General features: G+C 33.8%; 3 protein-coding genes across 12 annotated transcripts in view; 2 read left to right on the forward strand and 1 right to left on the reverse strand.

Moving 5' to 3' along the window:
• The first annotated feature begins 2,192 nt into the window (after positions 1-2,192).
• On the forward strand, positions 2,193-3,508 carry LOC112687586. The gene is made up of 2 exons (XM_025560381.1): positions 2,193-2,541; positions 3,405-3,508. Exons 1-2 carry the CDS (start codon positions 2,340-2,342, stop codon positions 3,506-3,508), a joined length of 306 nt encoding a protein of 101 aa, XP_025416166.1. The 5' UTR covers positions 2,193-2,339.
• Positions 3,509-6,889: 3,381 nt separating this feature from the next.
• LOC112687716 (nucleolin 2) lies at positions 6,890-10,133 on the forward strand. Of its 2 annotated transcripts, XM_025560592.1 has the most exons (6): positions 6,890-7,287; positions 8,592-8,684; positions 8,763-8,892; positions 8,967-9,166; positions 9,240-9,307; positions 9,953-10,133. In XM_025560592.1, the coding sequence occupies exons 1-6, from the start codon at positions 7,249-7,251 to the stop codon at positions 9,963-9,965; spliced, it is 543 nt and encodes a 180-aa protein (XP_025416377.1). In that variant the 5' UTR covers positions 6,890-7,248; the 3' UTR covers positions 9,966-10,133. The 2 variants fall into 2 exon arrangements, with proteins under 2 accessions (XP_025416377.1, XP_025416378.1); XM_025560593.1 differs by lacking the exon at positions 9,953-10,133 and having other exon boundaries at positions 9,240-9,883.
• Positions 10,134-15,682: 5,549 nt separating this feature from the next.
• Positions 15,683-20,626, reverse strand: part of LOC112687740 (basement membrane-specific heparan sulfate proteoglycan core protein) — a 166,588-nt gene continuing 161,644 nt past the window's right edge. For 8 of the 9 annotated variants that reach the window (XM_025560629.1, XM_025560634.1, XM_025560630.1 and 5 more), the window contains 6 exons: positions 20,337-20,515; positions 20,115-20,254; positions 19,846-20,049; positions 19,277-19,501; positions 19,044-19,191; positions 18,274-18,852 (listed from right to left, as the gene is read on the reverse strand). In XM_025560629.1, the coding sequence (XP_025416414.1) occupies positions 18,609-18,852; positions 19,044-19,191; positions 19,277-19,501; positions 19,846-20,049; positions 20,115-20,254; positions 20,337-20,515 (1,140 nt within the window). In that variant the 3' untranslated portion in view covers positions 18,274-18,608. Of the gene's footprint in view, positions 16,335-18,273; positions 18,853-19,043; positions 19,192-19,276; positions 19,502-19,845; positions 20,050-20,114; positions 20,255-20,336; positions 20,516-20,626 lie in introns of those variants that run through there. The other variant, XM_025560633.1, reaches the window with a different exon arrangement.

Genomic DNA, 20,626 nt, shown 5'->3' on the forward strand with positions numbered 1-20,626 from the left:
ATGTGTCCGGCCCATTCCAGTCTCTTTAAGACAAGATATTTTTGGATATTTTTGGTCTATTAAAAATTCTTTCAACATTTGCATTAGTTCTCCTTTCGTACTGCCCTTTTTCCGTATTATATTTGGAGCTATATATTTTTCGAAGAACCTTTCTTTCAAATGTTAAAAACTTTGTCTCGTCCCCTTTAGTAGTGGACCACGTTTCGTAACCATTCATTACTATAGGCTGTAAGTGGGAAATATAAAGCTTTTTCTTAGTTTCTCTGAAAAGAAGCTTAGAACTGAATAATTTACTCATTGGCATAATAACCTAGATTTGCCGTATTCAGTCTCAATCTAATTTCGTTATGCATATCATTCCTATTATTCAAATTGACTCCCGAATATTTAAAGTCTTCTACTTGTTCGAATATATATTCATCTATGATGAGATTCTGTAAAATTCTTGGCCTCCTACTCATGACCATATACTCCATCTTATTCTCGTTTATATTGAGGCTCAATCTTTTAATAGACTTAATTTATTTATTTGTACTTTCTTCTATTTCGGTTTGAGAGTCTCCATGAATGACAATGTTGTCAGCATATGCAAGCAGTGTCCTGCTATCAATTAGATCCATTTCTCGCGTTTCATGCATATCTCTCACTACTTTTTCCAATGCCATATTAAAAAGAATGGGAGATAGCGCATAGACCTACCCATGATAGTTATAGATTTTAGATAAGCGTACGATAGTATCGACAGAGAGCAACTATGGACAGTACTACAGAATTTTTGATTGCCCAAGAAACTAGTAAACTTGGTTAAATGTTGCAATTCCAATATTACATGCAAAGTGCGTTTTTTTGGGAAAGGAGTCAGGGGATTTCGAAATCAAGTCCAGTCTAAGACAAGGGGACGCGCTCTCTTCCATTTAGACCCATTAAAGATGATTAATACCAAATAAAAATTATTATATCGATAAGATAGAGCATAGATGAAAAACTTTAAAATTGTATGATGTAATTTAAAAATTTAGCACGGATCAGATAAAAAAGGCTCCTAGGCCGGATCCGGCTCACGGTCCACCAATTGCCCACCTCTACGTTAGACCGTGGACGGTAGATGTGTAAACTTAGTCTTCAACCATACGTCTATACAGTATTAGAAGCTTTACTAGAAATTTCAAATGATTTTAATCAAAAAGACTGTTAAAATTAGATTTAAAAAAATTTAAAAAAATTTAAAGAACTAGAAACTTCTAAGCTACAATTTGCTGCAAATTACCTTGTTAGCATTTACCTCAATGATTTAGAATCATTACTTGGTGATCAATTGTTACAGTTTAGTTCATTTGTTAAAATATATATAGAAACGCATAAAGATAATGAGCAATGAGAAATGTTTTTACATAGGATTATTGAGGAAAATAACATAATTAGCAGTGTACATTTCCTAATGTAGAAGTAGTGCTGCGTATATATTTAGTTTTGATGGTGTCCGACTGTAGCGGGGACCGATCATTTTTAAAAATGAAGTTAATAAAAAATCGACTACGAACTTCAATGACAAAAAGTCGACTATCAAGCCTTGGGCTGTTTAATTGATTTACTACAATCATTAGATTTTTCACAAGTTGTTGAATAATTTGTGACGACGAAATCTCGCAAAGTTATTATATGATAACAATTATTATTTAAGTCCTGTATTTATATTATAATGACAATTGAAAGTTCCTATTATAATCTAACAAATGTAATTTTATTGTTTCATCACAACAAATCATTGTTTTTTTCCAAACTAAAATTCTGATTACTTGGAATTTTGGTTACAAACATGTGTAATCGAAAAAAAGTCTTCTAAGGCTGGGCCCAGGACCATCCACATTTCTAAATCCGGCCCTGCGTATATCCGTATGATAAGTGTGAGGTGTTGGATGTCGTTTACGTTGACAATTGCTGTATAAAAATATATTTTATCCAAGTCGCGATTGATATAATTCATGTATATATACATATATATTATAAGAAACATTGATATATAAACGTAAATATTACTATCCATCGTTGCTATCAATAAATGCTATTGAATAATTTAGTAATCGTACCTATCTATGTAGGTAAAAAAAAAAAAAAAGCGAATATTGATTTAAAAGTTTGACGTACTAACGAACCGTGTACTATTGTTATGTAAGAGCTTCGGGCTGCTCGAATTGTTGTTAGATACTGCACCGCGCTGTCTTTTGTGTACCGCTTACACAATCATCGAATAACAACAGCTTCGTTTTAATATTTTCATTTATAAATTATAACAAAGCTGTTGTTGCATGTTGGAAATTTCAAGTTGGTAAAATATAACTATGAAAAACCAAGCGATCGAAATCAATTTTACCGTCGTGTTGTACGCCGGAATTATGTACACGGGTCTGGTAATTTCTGGATGGCTACTTTTGCGTCTTACCGTCGCCTGTTTCAAGTTGCCGTCCATTTTGAGCTCAGGGCAACTGCTAGGACCTGACATTGAAGATGAGTTAGAAAATATGCAACAGGCATTGATCAAGGGTAAGGATGTTGCTACACAAGTATTTTCTTTTTACTGCATCAGGCATAGTCATTGATAACATATTCAGGGTCAACTCGGTGAGGGGAGGTGGGTAAGTGCACGAGAAGTGTGTTTTGTGTACATAAATAAATTATAATATATTATATATAAATATATTTCGTAGGAGCGTATTTTCACATTGAAATAGGATTTGAATTAGGTAAAAAATTAAAGTAGCAACATATTTAAGTGAGGTTAATATTGTTAATATTGTTATTCTATACTTCTTTCACATAATGAAACAAAATTACATATACATGAGTACCTACTTGTATGCAATTTAGAATATATACAAATAAAATTTATTGACTCACTAATTTCTATCTCTCTGTCGTACCGATTTTTATTAATTTTTTTAATTCAAATTCGTACATAAGTATTTACGTATTACTCGCTGTGCTATGTAGGTTATGCAGACAAGAAAAATTCAACAATTCGGCAAATTTGTACATCAAAGCGGTTTGAACGTTGAATGATATATTGTGAGGTTTTAATTATAGGAGTTGATGAAAAAAATGTATTTGAAAAAAAAGTATTTTTGTTTAAATGGTTAAAACACTGCAACTCAGATATTTGCAGTTCGCCAGCAAGTGAATATTTTTTTTGAGGGGGGGGGAGAGGCAGCAAATTTAATGTTACCCCTATCGGCAATTTTTGTAAATATGGGCCTGCATATATGCATATTATATTTAACTTATAAGTAAAATTATAAAAGCAATATATAGTTGGTAATTTTATTTTTATAATTCGATAATGCCACATACAAAATAACAAAATAATAATAGTAGGTAATTAATTTAAAGTTATTTTGTTCGCATAAAAGAAGAAGTAAATGAAGATTCAAGTCTTGAAAAATATTTCGATACTTTGACTCAAGATTCTTGCAACATCACAACAATACGTAGTAAATTGGTAGGTATCTATTAATAATTTATTTTTTGAGACTAATAACATTACACTTTATAAGTATTGTCAATGAATATTAAGTTTAATTTTAGAACATTTTGGTCGTCGAATTATTTGTGTATATACTATATGTATCTAATTAAGGGAAACCTAAAATTTTAAAAATTTTAAGTTCATTATTAATTTATGCTTTATTATCTGAATTCTTATTTTGAGAAATTTTAATACGGGTAGTTTTTATGGATATTATTTTGATAAACTTGAGAATTTCATAAATACATTTATTATACATTGCGATAAAATATATATTTAGAATAATTTGAAAATGTTCTAGACCAGTTTTTCTCAACCGGTGTGTCGCCGGGTAAGTCCAAATGTGTCACGTGAAGTACTAATATTAAATGACCCAAAATGTCCAAACATTGTTGACACTATTAAAAAAATTAATAGTTATTTGATATAATTTCTATGATGAACAAAAATAGATCATCAGCTTTCGACATTAAATACATTTATATACATTATAAATATCACTATCGTAATGCTAATTGATAAATGTTGGTTTATTGATATTTATTTTTGAACAGTTTATACCAGACAGTATACCTATTTATATTTTACATTATCAATTAATTATAAATATTTAATATTAGCCATTATTCTTATTTTTATTAAATACAAAAGTTGAGAAATACTAGTCTAAACCACAATATTCTTAGATTATAAAAATTTAAATGACCAATTATAATAGAATAATAAACATTTTATTCTCTAAGCCAGTGCTTCTCAAACTTTCTGTCATGAGGCCCTCTAAATGTAATGTAAAACTGCCTTAATCAAAATTATTAATTATTTTTTTCTTAATTATGTATAAAAATTACATATATTATTTCACATAGCTTAATTTTAATATGTTTATTAAATTAATGTATCTGAATACACTTTTGAAAAAATTGTATTATAGTATTTAACTTTATACATATGTACATAGAAATAAATTAAGGCCTAAAGAAAATAGTTTAAATCAAATAAATATTTCACGGCTCTCCAGTAATATAATCACGTAATCATGCGCCCCCCCCCCTAGGAACCCGCGTTTTCCAGTTCGAGCACTGCTCTAAATGACTGCTGAAAATAATTTAGGTTATAGATTACATTAATAATATTTTGATCATGCGAATAGAGAATTTGTATTGAAAATATAATTGAATGAAAAATAAAATCAGACGTTATTAAATCATCGATTAAATAATGCACTTTTGGTAAATATGTTCTCGATAATAAAATATGTCTTAACCTAAAAGTATTATTACTCTATGGTTCTGACGCCTTACAGGTCAGTGATATTTCACATGCTTTATTCCATTAATAACCTAACCTTATACTAATAGACGGAGTATCACTGATTGGTGGTGGTTGGGTGGTGCAGTCACGATTATTCTCATATCAGTGTTGTCATTTCTGACCACATAAAATATGTTTATTCTCATATTTATACAGTATATTATTATTAAAACATTTAAAAATCAATTTGCCTCATAAATAATCCCGTAAACTTAGTCCTCAAAAAAAATATTCCTGTAATAAAAATGATTGTGTTTCTACCCAATTATAAATGAATAATATAATGATATTATTTGTATATGTATTTTCATCATACAATAATTTTTAAAACGCAACAAACGATCGCCTAACCTCAAATTCTATTACGCATTTGCGTAGTAATTGAGTAGAACAGCGCACTCACGTCTGACCGCTGGAACTATACCCATGCTCCGTCTATTATTCATGCGATCCCTGTTTGTGATAAATCCATACACCTATAATCCAATCTTAATGATTTATATAAAACGCGCGCGTTTTTATTTTTATCAATGCTTTTTAATTATTTATCGTTATGATGAGCATTTAACAAAAGTAAATATACATAGGTAATACATTGTATTACAACGACAATTTGTCTCATTTAAAAATTATTTTTATAAGAAAAGCCGACTAGTGATTATCGATATCATTGACGGCCGCGACTATTATTTTTGAGTTTTCATATTACAAGATGACTTCCTTCAGATTATTATGTAAAAATATATCATATATATTATATTATTTTATACCATGTTTGTCTCAAGATTTAAAGAATCTAATTTTATCAAGATAAATCAGTAAAATTCAACTTGTGAACACTAAAAAGAATAAAGTAACCCTATGCTGCATAGTAAATATAATATAGTATACTACTATGTACACTATCAGTATAGTTTAAAGTCTAAAAACTAATATTTTTTACTTTTTTTGGCCATTTTCTTTTAAGTGTTCTTGGTATATTGTAAGATAGAGCGATCGACGACTTACGGGAGTTTCACGGGTTTTGGTTCAATGGATTTTAAAGTGAAATTTTTTTTGTATTGTTGGATTAAAATTTCGTTTACTATCAGGATTTATAGGTTATTATGTACAGCATTATTAGTCATATACCAAGGGTAGAGTGCGGATTTATTTGCATTTGTGTATTTATTCTGGTTTGTTGTATGATATGCAAAGTTAGCACAAAATCGGTGTCATGACAATGTTTTATACAATTAAACTTTTTTAGTGCATATTTTTGCATATTACGTCATTTACCTATTTATTTTTTTTGTTCTAAATGCTTATTTCATGATTTTAATAGCATATTTTAATGTTTTTTTCTATAGAGATTTTTGAAATATTTACTATGTATAATAATATTATATTATATATTATAATATTATAATATAAGGAGTCATTTATTTACGAAAAAAATATAATAGTATTATCAAAAAACGAAAACATTAAACTAAAATATTAAAAGTTTTAAATGGTGAAAGTTAACCAATTCAAACCAGTGAACATGTGACCAAAGAGGAATAACAATTGTTTTATTTATTAGACTTCTTGAACGGGATGGTAAAGAATGGAGAAGTGTTGAATTGTTTTCTTTTGTATTTTGTATGTTGTGCTCAAGTAAGTCGCTCGTCAAGGTGAACATCTTAAGTATTGAGTTACATTTTGACTTGGTATAGGTATGATAAATAGTGATAGTTGAGGACAATCTTTAATATCAATTTATTCTTACTGATTTGTTTCATTTTAAAGATAATTCTAAGCAAACGGACGATTACCTACCTATTAATAACCCTTCAAATCCTGAGTATTTCATTAAAACCGTTAAGAGGCCGCTAGCTCATTAAAAATTTGACCCCAGGGTCCTCGCAGTGTCCGGACGTTTGCGGGGACACGGTTTTGGAGAAGTCGTGATGGCGACTCGATCGGAACGCCATCTAGCCGTTCGGTCCGTACCGCCGCGCGATCCACGCTCGGTGCCCGTCGGTTACGATCGTGCCCCACCACCGCAGCAGTTGCCGCCGCCGCATTATAATTCGTTACAAACCCAACACACTCGTGCCGTCTCTGTATAAACAAACAACTGTCACCGCCGGTCCTTGTGTTCCTTGTTTTTTTATTTTTACGTTCTATCGCGAAGTGCACGTATAACGCCGTCATCGCGTTGTCGACACGTTTGCACGGCAAATTATTCCGCCGAGCGTTTCGCGTGACCCACCGCAGTACGCAACGTCACGACAGTCTTCTCGTCGCGCGCACACACCAGCCGTTTGCGTCTTCGAGCCGTCCGAAATCTTCGAACGCGAGGAATCGTTGTCAGCAACAACGGTTTTTTACCTCGTTTTTGCCGCCGCATAGTGATCGTCGACGAGAAATACCGCGTCCATTCCAATTCCACAATGTCCGAAGTGGCCGCCGAAAACAACGTAGCCGTTCAGGTATATACATATACACGCGCACGCATTGTATACAACACATACGTCCGTTGTGTTACGCGTACGTGCATTATTTGTATTTGTATACACGTGTGCACGTGTTTTCCGATCTCACCGACGCGATCTTCTCCGTACGCGTTCGGCACGGTCCCGGGCCGTTCGCCGCGGTCGCGCGTTTTTTCGTATATTTTGCCGCCAAACCGTTGCGGCGCGCGCCATTGCGCCGGCGGCCGGAGGAGGCGAAGCGCGCGCATCACGTCCGTCAACGTCTCGCCTCTTTATCCCCGTTCGTTCCCTCGCTTTTTTACCTCCCCGGTGGCGCGTACCTACTCTTTTTCTTTTTTTTGCCGCGGAGGGAAAAAAAAAATTCACTCTCTGCGCGTCCCGGAGCCCACCCTCCTCCCGCTCGGCCGCCGCCATTATTATCGTGTCGCCGCTTCCCAAACGCGCACGCACCACACGTCGTCCAGCCACTGCGCGGGTTTTCGACGGACGCGGGAGTCTCGGTACGCGTGTGCTTTCCTCGTTCCAACCGGAGACGCGCACAAATCGTTTGGCGCCTCGCGCGCACGCACAATGTCCGCGTGCGCGTCTCCTCCCCCTCCCCCCTCGTTGTAGACGCCGTTACCGTTCGCCCATTGACGCGCGGTGCGTCGGTTACGCTTCCAACGACCGTGCGCGTTTGGAGGGCGGGGGACGGGATGGTCGTCGACCGATTATTATTGTACGCTTAGCATCACTGCGAGTCCGTTCTCGCGCGTCCGTTTTCCCGCCAAAACCCGTTTCTACTTGTGCCAGCGCGCGGCCGTTATATTTTCAATTTCTCTCCGACCCTACCCCTGCAACACGCACGCCGCGGGGGTTTTGTTCTCTTGTTATTGCGACCACGTCATCCGCGTGCCGTAGCCCCACAGGGTTTCTCAACATAGTGTTCCATCGTATCTCATTGGTGCCCATTCGGTTTTTTCGTAAACCATCATTGGGGTAACGCGTCTTACCCGTTTCTCGGGTCGACACTCTCTGCAGTGTTCGCTTAGGTCTCCAACAACGAATAATGAATTGCACCTGGATCAAATCATTGTTAAATTAGTACCCGCCTAACGTTACGACTGCGAAAAGCATGGTTGTAATTGGCGTTATGAGTGTTAGGTGTAATACTGTAATCAAAGGTTACTAAGGTTAACGTTTATTTGTAGTTCACCCCTAAATCCAACATTCTGATTGAAATATGATTATTTTTATAATAGCTAATTTATGAATTTAGGTAACCCAAGTATGATTTAATTACATATTAATTTAAATTGTAGGAAGGTGAAAAACGTGGGCGTAAGCGCAATGTTGGAGGAAAACGTTCTAATGTTCTAGACGTAGTCGCTGCTGAAGCTGAGTTGATAACTAAGGTATTTAATTATTCTCCTATAAATATTCATTTTTTCAAATCGTTATCAAGGAATAACTACATTTCAATACATTTCTAGGGATTGGTCAGTGCTGACGAAGTTGATGGCAGGAGAACAACTAGATCATCTACAAGAGGTTCAACTGCAGCTTCAAAGTTAAAAAATGAGCCTCCACCAAAAAAAGAGAAGAAATCACCAGCCGTAAAAGGTTAATTTAATTTAAAATTGATATAGTTAGTTTGATATTAACAGAAATTAATTTTTCAATATAAATTTATTTAGGAAAGCGAGGAAGACCGAAGGTAGTTGCAAAAGAAGAAGGCGATGAAGTTGTATCGGCTGAAGAGAATGGTATTGCTGAAAATGATGTCGACTCTAAAGCTGATAAGGGTGGTAGTTCAACTGAGGAAGAAGTTGATTCCAAAACCGAAGAAAAAGTTGAAAATGGAAATTCTTCAGCTGAAGAAGAGAAGAAAGATGAGGTAAACTTGTAATGTTCATTTGATAATTAAATGAATCTAGTTTAATTAAAATAATTTAATTTTATATATTTAGAGCAAGGAATCAGACACTGAATCTGAAAAGCCTGCAGTAACGGAGGAAAAGAAAGAATCCTCTAGCCCGTAAGATATAAATCAAAATGCTAATATTTTAGTGTTTTATTAAGTTTAGTGTTAAGCAACATATTTAATACTTAAATCTATTCTGATAGTTATCATCATGATTTTGGTACCAGTTTAATTTATTATAAACGCAATTTTTTTTTTATTTAGCTAGCTCATCATGGTTCTGAGCTAGGCATATAGACTTAATTCTGGACTAATGTGTATCCTATTGATTTTATATAATTAACAAATTCAGCCTTTCATGTAAACATTGTTTATGTTACCATTGTGTATATTGTCGATTATGATAAACCTCCGTTAGTTATGATTTGGATTATGCTAATCCAATTTATTTCAATAATTTGTAATTCACTGTAATACTTGTCTTTCTGTGCATGGAATTAAATTAAATAATGAAAATTTATTTTAAATAAAATGTTGTCTTTCAATAGTTTTTAATACAATGGAAGCTGTAATTCATTATTATGAAAGTAAATTGAAGTTTAATTATGTCAATGACATGGATATTTTTTCATTTTTAGATATTTTGAATGACTTAATTCAATGTAACCTATACATTTTTGTGTTGTATTTTAAAACATTTTCAGATTATTATAATGAATACAATTTTTTTTTTAAGTATGACTATTCTTTTAATTTCAGATGTGAATCCTAATTGCCCCGATAGACACTTGAATTTATACTTATGTACATTAATTATTAAGTACTGTAAAAACGCAGCATGATGATTCATTAATTAAACATTACTTGTTTTTATGCAGACAACTTTTGCATTTAACTTTACCTACTAATTATTAAAACCAACGTTTTGACAACATTTTAATTTGTGTTTGTTTTTTTATTGTAGTCCAAATTTATATATACATATATAGAATGTAAATTACTATTGTGAATAAGATAATATTATTTTATTATAAATATTATATTATTAAGAACACTATTGTATTTTTATGGCACATTACAGCAATATGAAATTGAAAAACTTAATATTGTATCAAAACAGTTTATTTTACCTAATATATAATTTTCATTTTACTTGTCATTTTTTTTAACATTTTTATTTAAACTAAAAATAAGTGTTCGTTCACTTAATAGTGTTATATTTTATTTTTGGTACAATTTTAATTTGTATTTTTTAGCCAGAGCCAATAACGTCTAAAGATATTTATGTTTGCACAGACGTTTTAATATTTTTATTTCTATAATTTAGTAAATATTTTATTTTTTTAAGATATACACAATAGTGTAATCAGTTTTTTTTTTTTGTTTTGTACGTGTAATTTAGTATAAATATTTTTCACACTAAATTGCATGTGTATAAAACAATGATAAGAAAAACTACATTTATGTTTGCGTAATAATTTATAAATTTATTTTATTTCAATCTACTTTTTTAACACTTACATATTGGTCTGACGTTTGGCTCTTGCTCCCTATTACCTTTTATATATAAGGTTCTACTGTAGGGATTTTGTATAATTATATAATAATAAAGATTTAAGAATACATTTAAAGCTTTATAATATTTGTATGCATACAAACTAAAACATATTACATTTTGTACACAAAGAACATATTTTTTATTTACCATTGATGAATTGTGTGTGTGTTAAAAATTAATGAATTGGGTTATTTTGTTGTACCATACACTACATCAAACATACAACTTTTCAATGGTATATATTTTCGGTTGAATGCGATGGCTTTAGTTCCTTTATTTGAACTGCATGATAATTGGTAGTCCTTGCCATTTATGTTATTGATTCGATCAGTCGATTACGGTAATTTGCTGTAGTACATCTTCATGCTAGTGCTCAACTGCACATCAGGATTTATAAAACGTTTTAATTAATTAATTGTGTGTTTAATCCATGGTGCACACAACCAATATTTTATATGTTTAATTCATTCAACATAACAGTCCTTGGACCTCGGTCCGGAGTACAACATTTTTTGATACATACATTTACAAATCGATCAGGTCGATCGACCTGCAAGCCATAGGCGCAATTAGAGTAAATAATTGGGGGGGAAGCTTCAGCCCCTCACAAATTTTCCAATCACTGTCTCGGAATCTTTTTTTCTCACCCTTTACCCTCTATAAAAAATGTGCTTATTGGAAGGCAAGTCAAATATAAAATTAAATAATAAAACAATAATTTGCTTTTAAGTATAAATAACAGATTTAATATAGTTTTTTACATTTTATATTTTTATTTTTCTATTTTTTTTAGCAAATGTATTTAAAATGATTTCGGTGTCAATAATATCTCTCTCATTATTAAGTATTGCAAATTTTGAAAACCGTTCCTGTGACATAGTAGACCTGAGATAATTATTAATAATATTAATGTTATTAATCTTATTGCAGAAAATGACCGCAAGTAACCGAACTGACCGGAAGAGTGATAGCCAATTAAATAATTTTAAAAAGATTTGGAAACGTATCTTTAGATATATTTTCTTTGATGGTTAAATAGTTAGGAACTCCTTTTATCATATTTTTCAAGACAATTATATTCTGCGGTGTGCTATAATAAGCACGGTCTATACACTAGAAATAATAAACATATTATTTAAGACCATGGTTTTAATATTGTTGTTAAAAAAAGAATAACAAAAATGTGTTTTATTCGTTATTTCAGTAGTAATCGCATATTATTTTTTATTTATCAATATAATAATATAAAGCTCTGTATGGTTTTTTGGGGGGGGACTTTGAATGTTTTTGAAGGGGCTTAGCCCCTCTAGCCCCCCTAATTGTGCCTATGCTGCAAGTCAAGTTTAAAAAAAAAAGAACGCGTCGCGCCGACAATGGAACAACGGTCGACCGTACAATGCTTATTATGCATAACCAAATGGGGGCGGCATTCACAGCGGCCGGAGGGGCAATGTAAATGCAAATATTTTTTAGACTTCTTAATACATATGCCCACAGCTGTCAAATAAGACAAGAACGTACATTCCGCATTAAACGTAAGCCAAAATTCAAGTCATCCCAGTAAGTATGCGAGTCTCTATAGTTTTACGATTCCTAGCTGATGGGTTTGTACTACAAATATTTTGTAATTGTAAAAACATCTTTAACTTTGATTTCTTTTATAACTGTGCCAACAAATATTCATAAAATTAATTTTAATCTTAATCCTGTTATAGTCGTAATGATTATTTCTAAATACTTTTCGTATGTTTATATATATTTTGTATTTAAATTATAATAATACGTGATAATATGCAGAATCGCCGACTGCAGAGTGTGATGATCACATTGGATTATTTATTAATCTTATATTTATGTAAAACCGATGACGATGACGATGAAGCCGCAGCATGTTAATAATAAAAATGTAATATTATCATTTATATGTGCTGTGACCAGGGCCGGATTGGCCCGGCGAGTTACCGAGCAAAACTCGGAGGGCCGCGACAATTTTTGACCTTTTAAGTTGTGAAAGGCCTCTAACAGAAAATAATAATAGTTTAAAGTTGAAGATTAGTGCACCTATTGAAATATGCGATTAAAAAAATTTGGACAAGGGCCGCCAGTTAGTAAGTGGGCCGGTAACATACAGAAAACTCGGTGGGCTGAATTCGTCCAATCCGGCCTTGGCTGTGACCGAAATTAATTAAACACATGCATCTAGATATATAATAATATAGGCTTTATCAATACGTGATGGCAATCACATTTTGAAATTTCGGAATTCTGCTATTGATAGATGCAAATAATATTTAATAATAATCTAACTTGTAGCGTCTATGGTACACTGATGCACGTCTCCGTCAAAAATCAGTGACGATAATATTGCTCGAGGATTGTCTGAGAATAACGATTTCGCCGCCGCGGAATTCTCAAAAATTTCATATACAGGTATGGTACAGGCGTGCCCAATTTTTTTCAACTTGCCGGCCACATTCGAAATTTATATTTGTATACTCCGGGCCGTTTCATGGTTTTTTTTTTTTTTTTTGTTCATTTCGATAAAATATTTAATAGTGAACAGATATATTAAAACGTTAGGCAAATCTATTGTACATTTTATCGGATATAATATTATCTCTGTTCACTTATAGAATTTATGACTAAAACTATTTTCGACCTTATAAGTGATGTGAAATCGTTTGAAAAAAATAACAACTTTTTAAAAACCAAATATTGAAGCAAAATTTTTTACATTTTAAAACGTGTCAAGAAATTAAACAAAATTCTTTTATTGACATTCCGACAAATCATTTTGTGAATATGTTGGAAAAATTATCAACAGAATTTGAAAACCGTTTTCAAGATTTTAAATCGCGTATGATTTAATTTCGGATGATTGAAAATCCATACTGTTTGATAAAAATTATGTTCAAGTAACTGTTCAACCAGGGTCTTCCCGAAGATGAAAATCAAGGGGGGGGGGTGCAGGCCCGTAACCAGGCCAAATATTCAGGTGGGGCAAACAAAATTGTAGGGGGGCATTAGGAAAAAATCAATATTAATACTGCTGTAATTTTTAAAATAGGTACTTTAAATTAAAATAATAAGAATTAGAATAAAGTGAACATAATTACATTTTGAATATTTTTATAATATATTATTTTTCGAATTTACCAGTTTTTCTTAAACTAAAACAGTTGTAATTTTCTATCTTTTTGCTTGTTGAATTCCATTAATAATACATCCAAATTTAGAATTTTAGGATCTAATGAAATGGTGAATGTTATCGGTTTGATATGTTATATTTATTGTTCGGTGTTGTCGTCAGATATCGTGCGCCTTCACACGTAGACACTTAGCGGCGCTTCTTAGCAGCGCTGCTGTTGGAAAAACATTAGTTTATATAGATGGTTTCACACACGGCAACGGCCACTAATTTGAAGCGCCACAGACGGTGTCAGTGGCTGGCTTCGCCGCAGATCGCGGCGTCTAAAAGTCGCGCTTCTCGAGACAGAACGTGTTTTTAGATTGGGGGTTTCACACGCAACCACAATCGCGCGTCTATTTTTGTAGCTGTTCATCAGCGCGTCGGCAGCGCGTTAGTATTGCGATTAATCCGCATAACGAGTTCAATTATTATTTTAACATCAATCTTTATTGATCATTCTGAGCGCTGTCAATAGCTCTTATTTTTTATTTTTGATACCGGATAAAAGTTCTTTGAATGTATTTTTTATTATGTTATTTTTATAATGTTATTTTTTGACATACGAAAATATGGAAAAAATTTTTCATCATTTCTTTCTATGTCATCAAATAGTGTATTAAATAATCCTCTGTTCGGTCTTTCCAGAAGCAGTGAATGTACCTAGAATATTCTTGGTGTATTTTTACATTTTTTTTTTTTTTTTTAATTTATAACATCGCCAGCTACGTCCATTTTGAGACTGATGTGGTATGTTTTTGTCTTCACAAACTGTCTACCGATACACATTCGTAGTACCACTAATTACGCTTTTAAAAATATGAGCAGCACCACTAACGGGCTTCTAAAAACATGAACAGCGCCACTGACGGGCTTCAAAAAACACGAGCAGCGCCGTTGATGCGCTGCTAAGAAGCGCTGCTAAGTGGCTACGTGTGAAGGCACCCATCAATCAGATGCCATCGTATTCTCCAGTGCAAATGCTATACAATATTGCTAAAAATAATTTCTTATATTAAATAGTGCTTCTACTGCCGATGAAATTATTATCAAGCAATAAATTATATTATATCTAACTACCACAGCTGTAGATAGTAAAAACCTACTATCTACAGTCATGCTAACTATCAAATGTCATGACATTATTAACTTTTGTTGGGGGGGGGGCAACAATTAGGTCTAGGGGGAGCCTTTTGCCCCCCCCCCCCCCCCGGGGGTACGGGGTGGGGGGGGGGGGGCGAATAATATGAAAAATGTCAATTACAATTTTTTTACTCAATGTATGTTTTACTCAATTAGCAATATGTAGTCGTATTTTTACTTTTTAACATGTATATATGTGTTAGTGTCGCACGTTCATAAAATTGTTAATTTAATTATACATATATAAAAATATTTTACATTGTATAATAAGTAGTTATATAAATTTTATTCGTGTATACACTGTATTACGAAATATGTAATAATTGTTTTCCGTAAGCAAAATTAGGTCCTTTTAGGCTATAATGAAACAAGTCCGACTGCCGACTGGTGTTTTCGTTGGAGGGGTGAGATGCCTTCCCCAAGACCTCCTTTTGGGACGGCTCTGTGTTCAACTTGAACTTAATGATTTAAAAACAAATAATCATTTGAAAGATTTATATAAAGAAATCACAGATTTAATACATTTTTATAAGACCCTTACTGAGGATTTCAATACCATCCTGTTGAACAGTTGCAGGTAAATTGTAATGTAGAAACAAAATTATGGCACGGTATGCAATATACGATTTATTAATGTAGTCAATATAATGTATAAGTAAAATAATAGTAGTGCTAAATTAATGTACGCTAACGGCTTATATGCCGCAAGACTACGACGAAACGATATCGTTCTGTTCTCGAGCATTTAGTCGTCGCGTGCGCCTATGCGAGAAAATAATAGAAGCTTTGGGATGCTTGAGAACACATCATGGTTGGTTGAATATTATGTGCAGCCAACGAACACAATTCGTGGGGTTTTGTTTTGATTCTCGACGCTACTAAAATTACGCATTAAAACTAGTAAAAAGTAATATAAATGAAATTACACAATGTACACGCGCATTGTTAACACATACATTATGATGAACAGTATAGTAGATGGTATAATAATAATAATAGCAGGCGGTTTGTTATTACATTCTAATTATACGTCACTACTATGTAAGTTTAAAAATTATAAAAGTTAAAAGCGATTTAATTATAAATAGATTTAAATTAAAAAAAAATAATAATAATAAAATAAAATAAAACAATAGTGTTTCGAGAGTAATAATAATAATAATTAAATGTTATTGTCTTGAACGTCGTCCGAAGCCGTCGATGTCACTTCGTTCGTTGATCATTTTTTTCCTAAAATGTTGTTTAAATCGTGGCTGAAAAGAGAAAACACCAGTAGTGAGTATTTTTTCGATTTTGTAATAGATTTCCAGCAGTGCCATTACCGATTAGACTCGATTCACCATGTTAAGAGAAGCAAGTTAAAACAAAACAAATCATTTTAGCACATTATAATATATATACTGTTAATAAGGTTAGAGTTTAACGGATGTTAAACAGTTGTTTATGGTAATTTGTGTGTTTTAAGTGTCTTCTTTATTTTGAGTAAAAAAAATAATGTCTGATGGAACACCGCATCTTAGCATCTCCTATTTTAACCACAGATTATTCATGTGCAAAAAATATTTTTTACGCCAAGGAAAGACCGATTAAAAATAACAGAAGAAGAGTAAAAATTATAATTTCATGAGCTATTTGGTCATTTGAATCATTAACGTTACGCGCCGCTGCTTATGTGACACAATGGCTCACACTTTTTTGATCATCGGTGACATTGATGGAAGTGGTAAGTGAGTAACGGCCAGTAACTCGAGATTTCACCGACGAATGGTTTCAGAGGTTATGGTGTGGAAAGAAAGAAGAAAATCGTTTATCTTACATATTATTTTTGGATCTGCTTTTATGCTTTATCGACCAAAATAGATGTAGAGGACGATGGAAAAGTCAATCACTTTGTGTTTGTGGTGGTCGACGCTATTGATTTGTATACGTAGTTTTTATTTCAGATCTTCTGTCCCGGGTGGTATGGTAGATTTTGAAGAGGAAGAAGAGGGGGTATTTGGTATGCGTTATGCCATAGGAGTAAATAATTGATAAATTAATACATTTTTTTTTCGGGGGCAATACCCCCCCATTTATCATTGGTTAAGTTGGTTAACCACCCTGAAATAAACACTGGTTGTACGAATTCGGACGGAGCGTATACGAGCACTATTATAGATAACAAAATAATCATGTGTAAGCATAAATAACCATAGCTAGATCACGGATCACGTGATACATTGTTGGCAAACGAGATTTATTGCTCCAAATTTTGTTAACATGTAATGTGATAATACAATGTAATACAATATATAATTAACAATGTAACGAGTGATATGGGTCGTACAAGTCGTACAACAAATGAAAATATATAATTTAACAATAATTTTTTCTATACGTGTTTACGTATACCCTATATTTAAAACTGTGTACATTAAGAGACGCGCGGCGTAGGCCATTGTAAGGTGGGGCTCAAGTAATTTCGTGCCACGGAAACGACAACGAATAAATAGCGATGGCGATTACAGTTGTCATTGTTGCGGACGGGAAAGACTTTAACGCGTGTGTCTTGTGCGAGGTGCTCCGCGTGCCGTATTAATAATAGCATTGGAATCAAATATACCTATACGACGCAGGTACAACGAAACGAGGGCAGGACTTCGGCGCGTACCTCATTGATTAGAGTTTAGACGATGTACGTAGACGCCGCGAAAAATTGTCAATATCGATTCTAGACGTACTGAAAAAATGGGCAAACGTGTGGACGAAGGTTTTCGAGGGGGGAAGGGGAGGGAATTCGTACGAGATCGTAATGTCGAACAACGTTTTTACGATCTCTGCAATGCACTACTAATCCAGCAACAGTGATGGTGAACTTTAATGATCCGACGTGGCCCTACGTCGGAGAGTTTATATTGATTTCTAAACGTTACATTTTTCGCCGCGCCGACGAAACGCACAGATATGTTTTTTTTCGAATTTGCGAAATTGACTTAAAATTACGTTATCTTTATATGTTTGGTACACATATTATCGATATCGAATAACAAACGTATATAACAATATTGAATATATATATATAAATATCGTTATAAAAAATATAAAAACTAAACGTATAGTTGATTTCTCTAAGCCTTTAACAATTTATTTAATACATTATTTTCTTAATGCTTTTAATTACGACGTGCGACGGCATTGTTGGGTGCATGTTAGTTTTTTTTTTTTTTTTTTTTGGACGGTGTACGAAACGAATCACGCATCTACGGTGTATTATGCCTATAGTTATTTATCATATCAATGTAAACAAACGAAGGATGGCGGGAAACAAATCGTGTCGCGATCAAACGACGAGCACAATACGATATAAGAATATCTCTCCCTCTCGTGAGCATTGTTTGTCTCCGAATATCGTCAATTAATCTAAAAGTTAAACAATAATATTTCCATAAACACATATGGTACAACAATAAAATAAGATCACAACCCGTATGAATGTAACGCGGTATACGTAGATCGACATCGGCATCGTAACATGTTCTAACAGGACGTTATAAATTAGTCAATAATAATAACAAAAACGACGTAGTTAACATAAGCCTTATGCTAAAGTTATTGTGCGCGCGAAAGCACTGGTTATTCGTGTCGGACACGAAATATTCGGTCTCGTTGAGGTCCGGCCACGTGGGTGTGGTGGGCCACCGGTTCACCTGGAACACCACTTGGTCGTTAGTAGTTTGCGTGAGCACCATCGACGACGGTATACGTCTCAAGTCGTTCTTTTTGTGATAATAGCTACGCAAATGATTAGCGTTACGTTACCGTGGTATTATGTGTCCGGTCGCGAAAAGCAGCGTGTTGGACAAAAAATAAAACACGTCAAGTTAGCATCATACACGTCATGTATAGTTATTTCGTATCACGCGAACGATAACCACAGGCACATACGTAATGTTAATTGTTTAATAGTACAATGGCGCGCATACCTGTTGCACGAGGCGACGTTCTTGCCGGACATCGAGTCCCGGCCCAGGTTCACGTATCCCGAGTCCTGGATCCGCACATCACCGATACAACCTTCGTATCCCTTGTAATGGTTCACGTTCAACCTTTGTATGGGCGTCGGTAGTCCGCCTGCGTACGAGCCAAGCATTCAACGTGTTACATTTATCGTTTGCGGTTTATTATTATTTTTATCGGAGGGGGGACGAATTCTTACCAATATATATTAAATCGGTAGACACTAGCAGTTCTCGGATGTCCACATCACGTTCCTTTCCATACTCCGTGGTTTTCCTGTCCAATTCCAGAGACCATTCAAGTCCGTTTCCACGGATCATTATCGAATGCGGTTCGTTGTCGTTAACGTGATGGTCTGTGGCTCGTATGGTTGGTGACATCCTACCTTTGGACATGTGACTGAGCTCTACGTAGCCATTGACGACTGTAAAATAATATACATTCGTTTAAGAACTCAAGAATAACATTGAATATTTATAGATCCGCATTATTGTGAATAGTGAATACATATTATATGTATTCATGTATTATATATGTATATTATATATATATATATATATATAATATATACGTATTATGTATATATATATGAGTGCAACAAAAAGAAGCCATTTCGATTTAAAGATGAATTTAATACATTTTAAATGCACATTTCATCTCCCCCCCCCCCCGAGTTTATATCAATGCGTTGACATTAGATTGTTGCCTTAATATACTTGAAATTAATCATCGAGCATGCAATTCATTATTATTTTCAGAAGTTCATACTTGAGATGGCAATGTAGTTTTCGATCGTATATGATATATCTTCGTTCTTGGGCTCTTGTCCTTGCCAATACAACAGGCCGTTTGCGGAATCCGTAGTGAACGTCATTGATATGGAATGTTCTTCTTTGGTTCGGTCCAGTATATTGTGGTCCAACTGGAGATAACTGTTGCCGCTGAAGTTGGCAGTAATGTCCAATACCACTTCTGTGAATAGTTTAATTACGTGTGAAAATCGATGGAAATAAATAAGCATTAAAATGTTTTCGTACTGTCGTCACACGTTGGTCCTGAATGTCCGAGTGGGCAGTCACATCTGTACGAGCTCGAATCGATGTCGGTGCAGTCACCACCGTTGTTACACGGTTTCAATATCGAACACAATTTGGCTTCGATTTCACACTTTGGACCACTATGTAAACATTAATATTGCATTAGTATAAATATTCACGATATACTCGGGAAAACGATAGGAACGACGAAACTCGGTTTACCTAAATCCGTTTTCGCATTCGCAGGTGTACTCGTAGTATTTAGACGAGGCATGGCAGTTTGCAGAGTTCTTGCAGTGGTTATACGAACAGGCATCGCCACGGGAAGTTGCACAATCTTCTACGTTTGAGGAATCGACGGTCGAACTTATCATGTCTATGTCCATACCAGATACCTTGAGCTAACAAACGTAATAAATAATTGACGATGAAAAGAAAAGATTTACGTACGAACGTCAATAAAAACGGAGGACAATAATATTGTATAATACTATATTTTATATAGTTTAAAG

Source organism: Sipha flava, unplaced genomic scaffold (genome assembly GCF_003268045.1).
Source record: "Sipha flava isolate LNK unplaced genomic scaffold, YSA_version1 35a_pilon_pilon, whole genome shotgun sequence".
Taxonomy (NCBI): Eukaryota; Metazoa; Arthropoda; class Insecta; order Hemiptera; family Aphididae; genus Sipha; species Sipha flava.